At 40.5% G+C, this 10,090-nt stretch overlaps 2 protein-coding genes across 4 annotated transcripts; one reads left to right on the top strand and one right to left on the bottom strand.

Moving 5' to 3' along the window:
- Nucleotides 1-800: 800 nt before the first annotated feature.
- On the bottom strand, nucleotides 801-4,235 carry lsm11 (LSM11, U7 small nuclear RNA associated). Of its 2 annotated transcripts, none has more exons than XM_027281880.1 (5): nucleotides 3,760-4,235; nucleotides 3,677-3,714; nucleotides 1,762-1,901; nucleotides 1,588-1,671; nucleotides 801-1,307 (listed from the first exon to the last, which is right to left on the bottom strand). In XM_027281880.1, the coding sequence occupies exons 1-5, from the start codon at nucleotides 4,170-4,172 to the stop codon at nucleotides 990-992; spliced, it is 993 nt and encodes a 330-aa protein (XP_027137681.1). In that variant the 5' UTR covers nucleotides 4,173-4,235; the 3' UTR covers nucleotides 801-989. The 2 variants fall into 2 exon arrangements, with proteins under 2 accessions (XP_027137681.1, XP_027137687.1); XM_027281886.1 differs by having other exon boundaries at nucleotides 3,677-3,723; nucleotides 3,769-4,235.
- Nucleotides 4,236-5,441: 1,206 nt separating this feature from the next.
- thg1l (tRNA-histidine guanylyltransferase 1-like) lies at nucleotides 5,442-9,902 on the top strand. 2 transcript variants are annotated; one of them, XM_027286707.1, is made up of 7 exons: nucleotides 5,442-5,648; nucleotides 5,762-5,965; nucleotides 6,052-6,228; nucleotides 6,311-6,480; nucleotides 6,564-6,652; nucleotides 8,176-8,283; nucleotides 9,058-9,902. In XM_027286707.1, exons 2-7 carry the CDS (start codon nucleotides 5,772-5,774, stop codon nucleotides 9,214-9,216), a joined length of 897 nt encoding a protein of 298 aa, XP_027142508.1. In that variant the 5' UTR covers nucleotides 5,442-5,648; nucleotides 5,762-5,771; the 3' UTR covers nucleotides 9,217-9,902. The 2 variants fall into 2 exon arrangements, with proteins under 2 accessions (XP_027142508.1, XP_019123960.1); XM_019268415.2 differs by lacking the exons at nucleotides 5,442-5,648; nucleotides 5,762-5,965 and having other exon boundaries at nucleotides 6,162-6,228; nucleotides 6,406-6,480.
- Nucleotides 9,903-10,090: the final 188 nt, after the last annotated feature.

Raw genomic sequence — 10,090 nt, 5'->3', positions numbered from 1 at the left:
CAAGAGAAAGATTGTGTAGTCTAATTGTGTCTCATCTCTTCACCACCGGCGCTGTGCCCTTCTCTTATTGTATCAAGGTTTGTTGGAACACACTGGTGTGACAAACACCACTAAAACACAGCTTGCATTAAACAATTGACCCCATTTTTTCTCTCTGGAGAGGAAGACTCTTAAATGGGCTACACTAATAATATTCTGATACATTATATGAAAATATAGATGAATAACAGCTTTGCCACTGCTAGAATTTGTCCTATTTATGGCATAAAAATATATAGAAAGAGGGTCAATTAAACTCTGCAGTCAAAGTAAGAAATTAAATAAGACAAAAACTTTGATTCAAACGTTGCAGGAACATACAATCATCCAAAAGTAACAACCACCATTTAAAACACACACACACACACAAAAAAAAGCAGCATCTTTACAACTTCCACGAGATGCAGTAAATTGTGCTTTTATGGGTAATGTGCCCATTAAAGAGTAAAAAGCAATCTGAGACGTCAAGACAAATGACAGCTTTTGAGTGCCATCTGCAATCTCTAGCTTCACAAACTCAATTATTCATAATGCATTTATGAAGTCCGCTGAGACTGCGCTGTCATTCCCGTTCAAACTAACGGGGGGAAAGCAACATAAAGGGACAAGCTCTTCGAGACGACAATGGCCTCACAGATGTGTTTATGCTGCCACCTGCTGGGTAATAACCTGAACACAAACAAAAAAAAGGTACTTAAAGCGGGTTGTTAAATTTCCTTTAGTTGCCGCCAGACAAAAGAAAACAAGACAAGAAATCAGTGTAATTAGAACTGAGACGCTTTTATTCCTGAAAATCAAGATAATTTCTCTGGTGGCCAGAGAAAAACCTCCATATCAATGTGATATAACAGTAGTCCTTGTTTGATTCTTCTGAATCTAAATAAGCATATAGATCATCTATAGGATTTCACACCTATCATTAGTGTAAAATACTACTTAAATGTTAGAAATCAGAGCGGCTGTGGGTTAACCAGGATGACGTTCTCGCCCCGGATGAAAAGCTGGTTGATGTGTCGTACACGGACCTTGCCGTACATCTTAGAGTCTTTTTTCTGACAGACCTCTGGACTCTGGTCCTTCAGCGAGACTTTGTGTTTATCCTCTCTGGTTTTAACAGCGTCTGACAGCTTGGACTCAGTCCTGCTGTGCCCTCCTTTGCTAGTAGAGTGAGCAGGCTGGTGCTTGGTGGCTGTTTCCTGGTCTTGTTTGGGCTTCTTTGCCAGATCATCACCTGCTGAGCGCTCCTGGATCTTTAGTTTGTCAAAGAGCTGGACAGAGAGGTCAGTCACATTAATATCTGTGCAGTAAACTTTGATCTGAAACTCCAGACCCCAGCTTTGATACAATTTCTTGTCAGTATTTTTCACCAATTACCACTCTATATCGTAATAACTGTTACTGGCAGGGTCCGCCATTCCTGTGCAAGATCCAAATTACCCACTTATGCATGAGGGATTAACCAAAAATGATTCAGTCATGTAGTCTAGCATTACTGTTTTGTTGTATTTTACCTAATTTATAACATAAATAATAAAAACGAGTGCTTACCCGTGAGATGGTGAGGGCTTTCTCATGGTAGAACGCCTCTCCCAGCAGAGGCTCTCTGTATGTCTCATCTACATCTACCATTGCCTGACAGAGAGAAATAAAAACAAATTGTAAATCTGAAGACATCAAATCAAAAAAAGATTTTATTTTTTTTGCATGAGTGCGAGAGCTCACCATGTTCCAGAACTTGTCGAAGGCCACGACAAAGCCAGAGCACACTCCTCTCAGTCCCTTGAAGGTCCTGATGTGAACTTTGACTCTTATCCTCTCCTCAACGCATCGGTACAGCTCCCCCAGCGGACTGCCTTTACACACTGAAGACACATGACCAGACAGGTTACACAACCGTACAGCATCTACGGCAAATAAATTATAGAAGGAATTCACCCGATGCATGCAAACGGTTATAGAAGGAATTCACCCGACGCATGCAAACGTTATGCGGGAAAAAAAAAAAAAAAGGGACTATGATATCAGAAACTTTTCAGGCGGATGATAATCTACATGAGGGGGTCACTGAATGAGATGAGTATAAAAATGATGTGAATCATCATCAGATATGATATTATGAGCTGAGATTGAAGGGTCACAGTTAGTACTGAGACGATTAGTTGATTGACAAAACATTTATTAGAACATCATGATCATGGATCTGGTTCCAGCTTCTTAACTATGAAGATTTGTCTAATAGACATTTACTCGGGCGGCAGTAGCTTAGTCCATAGAGAATTGGCCTCAAGTCCAGCATGGACCAAAAAGTATGGCAGGTGGACTGGTAGCTGGAGAGGTACCAGTTCACCTCCTGGGAACTGCCAAGGTGCCTTTGAGCGAGGTATATATATCTATATATCCACATTTGTGTCTTTTTAAGTAGAACAGGTCTGGTTTCCCATGTGAAGACCAGGACCAGGCTACACCTGCAGTAAAGTGACAAAACGACACATGGCTTCTGAAAAAAATAAAAATACCATGAAAGAGTGAGTACTTATTATTTGAGAGCCCCTGCAAAACATATTTGTAGTTTCTGCATAAATGGACCTTCTAGTAAACTGCTAACAAAGTTTAAAAAGGGTCCAGTGTGTAAGGATTAAGTGGCACCTAGCAGCTCTCTCTCTGTAGATCTACCAACACAATGATTTTTATTTTCGGGTGATGATACACTAATGCACTGGTTCTCAAGCTGTGGTGCAAGTACCAGTGGTGGTACGTGACCTTCTTTGTGGTGCTACTCGAAGGAATCGCTGAAATAAATCATTAAAAAAAACATAATACTATCAAAATACTATGCTGGAATGTAATTAAAGCATCAGCCTGATACAGAATAACTTTGATGCATACATCCGTGATTACCTATGAGCTAAAATGTGACGTTAACTTAGTAAGTGGAGTTAAAATGAACGCTGCAATTGTGGCTCCAAACAGAAAATATTAGAAACAGTCAACAATAATCTGTAAAAAAACAACAAAAACAAATGTATTTTACCATAATAAATAGGGTATAACATCTTCAAAAACTACAATAAAAAGGATGTTAGTACTGCTGATTTCGCATTTAAGTTGTGTTTTATTCCAAATTTTAAAATATCTGTAGATTTTACGGTGGAAAAACTGCCAAACTTTTAAAATATCTGTAGATTTTACGGTGGAAAAACTGCCAAACTATGACCATAAAATATGCCAATAAATATTACAGTGTCTTACTCTTTAAGGAACATCAACTCACTCTCACAATTTAAGTCTGCACCTTAAACCCACCTGTTTAAAACAGCATTTTCCATCCGATTCAATTGCATTGTCCCATTTTAACCTGTTTTTAATATTGTATTCTTGTAATTTGATACTTTTATGGTTCTTTTTGTTTGTTTCTGTTAGTTGCTGTACTACTTTTATTTATTGTACAGTGTCCTTGAGTGATAGAAAGGCGCCTAAGAAATAAAATTTATTATTTTTAATTTATTATATTATTATTATTATTATTATTATTTTATAAAACTGCCGTCTATATGAACGGTCTGAAGCTGCACAGGGTTAAGTCACTAATGAAATGGACCTCTAAGTTCATGCACTAATGCAGCAGTATTGAACCTACAGGGCATCCTTGTCAGGACGTTTTTCTGGGGCTTCTGCCTCCTCCTCCTCGGCTGCGTCCCGCTGCTTTTCTGGGGCTTCTGCCTCCTCCTCCTCGGCTGCGTCCCGCTGCTCTCTCCTTCCTCCGGCTTGTTGTTCACCATGAGCTTCTTCAGCCTCTCGATGCGCTCCGGGTCCGCCACTCCCTTCATCGCCTTCAGCCGCTTCTTCTCCACATTCTCCGGCTTGGCTCTGCCCCGGCCGCCCCGCAGAAAGCTCTCGTAGTCCGACACGTTGTTGAAGCATTTGATGTTGGGGAAAGGAAGCGACACAGCGGGCGAGTACAAGGCCAAGAGAGGGTCAAACTTATCCGAGCAGACGTCTACTTTATCCGCGTCGTCGTCCTCGGGTTTGCCGCCTGTCTCCGGCTCTTGCTCCGGTGCTGGTGTCGCACTTGAACATGTTGCTGTTGTTTGTTCAGTGTCTGACTTTACACTTGTTCTTTCCCTCTCCTCCATGTTTGAAACCGACACACGATGAAGCGAGTAGTGATGTGTCGGTGATGAACGAGCCGGTTCAAAGAGCCGGCTCTTTTAAAGTGAACGATGGGAGCCGGCTCGTTTATTATTGTTTTTTAATTAATTGATTTTTTTGGTTTGTTTGTTTGTTTTGTAAAGTAATACAGTGCGCAACCAGTGCTCCATGCATGCAGTGACTGAATGTCACATGTGCGCTGTGCATCCAAGAGTCAATAGCTGTTGTTTTTTTTTATTTTTTAATATTTATGCTTAAGTATTTCTATGTTTTTCTATTTGCTTTGTGTAGCAGCGGTTCTGCAATTAAGTTAGTGCATTCATTGGGCGTTTTCAGAGATTTACAAGTTCAGTTTGTAAGTGCAATGAAAACAATTGGCTACAGCAATTTATTGATATTAGAAAATGTAATTTTTACTTTTGAATAAGTAGAAAGGATGTATTGAATGATATATCCAACCCAAACCAATCGACTTTGTTTATATTGCACGATTTTTAGCAAACACAAGGTTTCCAAAATGCTGCACAACAAGATAAAACACAATAAATAACACAATAAAAACATGAAGTAGACAATAGAAAGATAAAAAACAATAAAATAAATAAAAAGCACTACCCGCACAAGATAAAAAATAAAATAAAAAATGCGTACACATACAAATCATGAGTCAAAACAGCAGTAAATTTGGCTGAATTATAAAAGGTACAAGTGGTAAAATGAAGAGCCGAAAGAGTCGGATCTTCTTGGTGAGTCAAATGATCCGACTCCCTAAAAAGAACCTAACTTCCCATCACTAGAAGCGAGGGATGCTGGGAAATGTGTCGTCGTCAGTTAACCGTTATTGGACAGAGCTCTCACTCTGCATCTTTTTCAAGGGACCCTAAATATCATAAACCAGAACACTGGTGTTTTTATTTATTTTTTATTTTTGACTGTAATAATTTTATGGTAACGCCCTCTATTATGTCATATACATCCATAAAAATCAATTATATCCCTAAAGAAAAGAGAGTAACTGAACTAAAATCAATACACGATCTTTGGTTGCTCCTCTCTCCCCGTTTACCACAAGGTGGCAGCAACAGATTGTGTTAAATTGCTAGTTTCTTCCTTAAACTTGCTTGATTAATACATTATCCTATGCAAAAAACACAGCGATAAAATTACTTATTATTAAAATTATTATTATTTTAACAGGGCAGAGGACAGACAAGCTACTGAGCTGTTTGTTTTTTAAAGATCTCAACATCTCCGGAACTCTTGTTCGTACTGTCCGCGGTACGACAGCATTCGTAGACGGACTGTACACTAACCAGCGTGTGTGAGATGACAACAGTCTTTGAATAAATGTAGATGTTAATCAATAACATATCTCTGTAATCCTAATTAAACATTGCTGTCTGTGTAAGTAACGAAACAGCTACACATGAGAGGACAAACACCACACGTGACATCCAAGTGTAAGTAAAGATTGAACTTTAATCTCTCTGACATCAAAATAAAGTTGTTGTTCTCCTCCTGCATCCTCCCTGTGTGTGTGTGTTATCTTGATGACTGTGTATTTATGTTACAGGAGCAGCCTCATGTTGATTGGAAACCTGTGCAGATTGAGTGGACGTGTCAGGTCCTGTGTTGTCCAACCCTTGACCTGTCTTTTTACTACTTCAACCAACATGGCCAAGAGCAAGTTTGAGTACGTCCGCAACTTTGAAACAGATGACACGTGTCTACGAAACTGCTACATTGTCGTGAGGCTGGACGGGCGCAACTTCCACAAGTGAGTTTGACCTTTTTTTGAAGCTGTCGCCTGTGTACAGACGTGTGTCACACATGATTAATAACCTCCTGCTGTTTTTGTTTCAGGTTTGCGGAGCAGCACAAGTTCACAAAGCCCAATGATGACAGAGCTTTGGGCTTGATGACCCGGAGCGCACGCTCCGTCATGGGAGACCTAGAGGACATCATCATCGCCTATGGTCAAAGCGATGAGTTCAGCTTTGTCTTCAAGCGGACCTCCACCCTGTTCAAGAGGAGAGCCAGGTCCGTATGTGTAGACGAATGTCATGTTCCTTTCACATGTTTTGTCTGACTTTGTTTCTCCCTCTCTTTCTTTTTCTGGCAGTAAGCTTATGACTCACGTGGCCTCCCAGTTCTCCTCCTCGTACGTGTTTTACTGGAAGGATTTTTTTGGGGAGCAGCCGCTCTTGTACCCGCCAGGCTTCGACGGACGCGTGGTCCTTTATCCTACCAACCGCAACCTCAGGGACTACCTCAGCTGGAGGCAAGCAGATTGTAAGTACACACTGTGCTTTAGATGATTAAACTGTAAAAAGATGTAAGCCTGTGGGGTACATGTGTGTTTTTGTGTCTTCCAGGTCACATAAATAATTTGTACAACACAGTGTTTTGGACGTTAGTACAAAAAGGAGGACTCACGACGGTCCAGGCAGAGGATCGCTTAAAGGTGAGAAACACAGAGACCAAAAACTTAGTATCCACCAGAGCTGCTGCCAGTGAATTCAGTGTGTAATTTCACAACCATAAGCAGTCTTCAGCGTTGTTTCTAAGAATCTGCACAGTACGAACCAACCAGCCTCACAGACCGACAGACCTTGTGAAACCACATCTGGACAGCTGATGCAACAGTTGATTTTCACAACTAAACCGCGACCGCAGTGTTCTGCAAATGTGAGAGAATTTGGGAAGCTCATCTGTTATCGACCTGAGTCTTGAATAGATGGCAGATAGTGTACATGACATTGCGTGAGAGAGCGGTGTGCTAATGTCGGCATTGAAAACAGTGTCCGGTGGTGACGGTGGGCTTATGTTGTAGATAAACAAACACAGGTACATTTTATTGGTAATGAGATACTGTGACGAAATCCTTAAGCCCGTTGTTGTAGCGCTGATCCACTGCCATCACCTCACGATGCAGCATGATTATGCAGGGACTAATATTGCAAGGATTTTTTAAAATTTATGTAGCACCAAATCATAGTAACAACTCTACTTTTCTATGTTAAAAGTTCAAACTTGAGCTTTTTATTGTACTTTTCTATGTTAAAAGTTCAAACTTGAGCTTTTTATTGTGACCAACGCTTGTGCAATAATCTACATACAATAATAAGAACATACAATTCTTTTAATCACCTAGAGAGCACTACATAGACTAGTACCACTTCATATTTGGAATTATAATATAAGAAGCGTTTGCAGTTGTGGTCAGACTCTCTGGAACTCCCCTCTGTTATCTATATATATATCTATATATCTATATATATATATATACAGAGAGAGAGAGCGAGAGAGATAGAGACAGCTGATGGCTTTGAGAAGTGTTTGAGAAGTGTAATGCTGTCCTTCATTGTTCTTCGTTTTGTTATTTTTTTAACCTAGTCAGCGTCACAGGTTTTTAATTTTTTTCTATTGTTATTTCCTGTTTTATCTCTCTAATGCATCGTACCGCACACTGTAACTCACTCAACACTCTGAAATGTGTGTTATAAATAAAGCTTAAAACACATTTCAACCAAACAAAGCAAACAGAAGTCCTTGATCTTTTGCCTCGGCTCATAAAAACAAACCGGGAATACACATACTGGGAAATATTATATCTAATTAAACAGGGGTAACTTCTTTGTGTAGAACATCAGGTCTATCTCTATTTATGGCAGCTGTCACTGACTGAAACAGCTGTTCTCTGGAAGTCTCTTTATTCTCCTGTGGCCAGTGAGGGGAACTCTGATGATGTGATGACAGCTAATGGAGTGTGGAAATGTTCATTGTGGGTAGATGTTTGGGCAACATGAGTCATTCACAGCCCATCAGACATGTGTGCTTTTTTTTTTAGTTCCTTCATCGCTTTAAAAACATTTCTTTGGAAATTCAATCAAACAAAATACTGATAATCATCCGAACCAGAGTGTGGCGTGGTCAGTTTTAATGGTTTTGTTTACGTGCATATATCTGTGTTCTATCTCCCTCCAGGGAACATTAGCTGCAGACAAAAATGAGATCCTGTTCTCTGAGTTTGATATCAACTACAACAATGAATCTGCCCTGCATAAGAAAGGCACCACTCTCATCTGGGAAAAGGTGAGCTGCTGATAAAGAGTCTGCACAGTCATTACAGGGAAATTCGTGTGGATAACTCCCACGCTGTCTCCTCCTCCGCTGCATCCACTTCCTCCTCGCCTCCTCTCTCATGTACTCTCCAATAATATCTGACATTTTCTCCACACGTCTTCTGCCACCGTTTCTTCCTGTATGTCCGTCAAATGTCATCAGAAAATGTTTCATCTAGGAACAGTGGCCGACTCCAAAACTTGACATTTTAGTGTTTATGTTTTGCGAAGCTGAAGAGTGTTCCGAATGCGTCAGCAGGTGGACCTTTTCTCACACGTCCCTGCATGTACTGTGTTACCAAATGCCAATAATGCAGCTTGACAAAATGTTTGCCTTGTAGAAATACATTTCTATGACAAGTCTTTATTAGTATATCTTCATACAGCGGCGAAATCAAATCAATAAGCTATGAAAAGTGGTTTATTATTCCAAATTGCACATGACCGTACATTGTGGGACAGTTATTCACAAGCATAAGAAAAATGCATTCACAGATCAAAAGTAGAAATGCAAGATGTGACATGATCATTGTGACATTTGAATATGAAACTACAGCTAGTGTGGCTCTGTCCTTCGCCTACCAGCACCTCTAAAGCTCACTTAACAAAAAGGTACACTCATTTCCTGGAGTCTGGTAGTTGCCAGAGTCTCCAGACAGATATAAGAGTGGTGCTTCCCAAAAATTAGAATTTCATTAAGTTATTTTCTATCACGCTAATCATGTCCCTCGTTCTCTGTGTCCAGCGAGATGAAACCGTCACCAAGCGCATGAAGCGACCCAACGGAGAGGAGGAGGACGTGCCTGTGACTCGCAGCAGGAGGACGGTGCAGGGCTATCATTGTGACATTATAGGAGAGCAGTTCTGGGAGGAACACCCAGACATCCTGGAGGACGGCTGCTAACGGCTCCTGAACCGCTGTAGGAGAACGAACTAGAATTAGGTTGAAGTGGACCCATACAAGCAGTGGACAGATTACAGCTGATGTAGATGAATGACCGCGCGTCAACGAACATGCCACGCATGAAGGGTAGTTACCTTGAATCCTGTTGAAAGAGCTGTTCCTGAGACTTTTTTTAGGATTGACTTTATATGATTACTCTCTCACGGCTGGAACATATTCTAACTTCAAACTTTACAAAGTTTTCTGTTTTAAAATGTGTCTTGTCGTCTGTCATGTTTAGAGGAAAACAGATGATTTCATCCTCTTTTAGCCATGGGCTACATGCACAGTTTGATGGTTTATACTATCACACTCTCCGATATCTGCCCGTTCCCCTCTAGTCTATTCTAAGGTTGCCTCTCTAAAAATATACCCTCATTTGATATCATGAATGGCATTTATAATACAACCATCACTTGATCTTTCAGCATGTTTAACATGATTCCTCTTGGCCTACTGCTTGATTTTATTTTTGTGTGTGTATGTGTGAGCAATTTGAAGCCTAATTATCAAAATTACCAATTTGTTTCTGTGAGCGGAGTCCATAACGTTTAAATTTTAATGACTCTGGTATCTGCAGAATATTCAATATCACTTTCAGTTTGTAGTAATAAAGAGAGCATGTGAGGTGGGAATCAGCAGAGTAAAGCAGAAACCAATACCTTGGCAGTTAGAAGCGGCCTTGTTTTGCAGCCAGGACACCATTTAGAGATGTGAATGGATTGAGCGGGCCTGCACTGTCATCAGCACTAAGAATACCTCACACACCCTTCGTACACTCTATCCTCCTGACATGTGCTGTGTGGCATATCATCACACCTATAAATGACCGGCA

This window comes from Larimichthys crocea, chromosome I, assembly GCF_000972845.2.
Source record: "Larimichthys crocea isolate SSNF chromosome I, L_crocea_2.0, whole genome shotgun sequence".
In the NCBI taxonomy this organism is placed as follows: domain Eukaryota; kingdom Metazoa; phylum Chordata; class Actinopteri; family Sciaenidae; genus Larimichthys; species Larimichthys crocea.
This window is presented reverse-complemented; position numbering and strand designations above follow the sequence as displayed.

Bases quoted from the DNA above. Each gene is read 5' to 3' on its own strand.
- lsm11 (XM_027281880.1), bottom strand. From the start codon at position 4,172: ATGGAGGAGAGGGAAAGAACAAGTGTAAAGTCAGACACTGAACAAACA. The intron at 1,672-1,761 runs GTGAGCTCTCGC...TCTCTCTGTCAG, and splicing joins TCGACAAGTTCTGGAACATG to GCAATGGTAGATGTAGATGA. The intron at 1,308-1,587 runs GTAAGCACTCGT...CTCTCTGTCCAG, and splicing joins AAGCCCTCACCATCTCACGG to CTCTTTGACAAACTAAAGAT.
- thg1l (XM_027286707.1), top strand. From the start codon at position 5,772: ATGTTGATTGGAAACCTGTGCAGATTGAGTGGACGTGTCAGGTCCTGT. The intron at 6,229-6,310 runs GTCCGTATGTGT...TTTTTCTGGCAG, and splicing joins CTGTTCAAGAGGAGAGCCAG to TAAGCTTATGACTCACGTGG. The intron at 8,284-9,057 runs GTGAGCTGCTGA...CTCTGTGTCCAG, and splicing joins CCACTCTCATCTGGGAAAAG to CGAGATGAAACCGTCACCAA.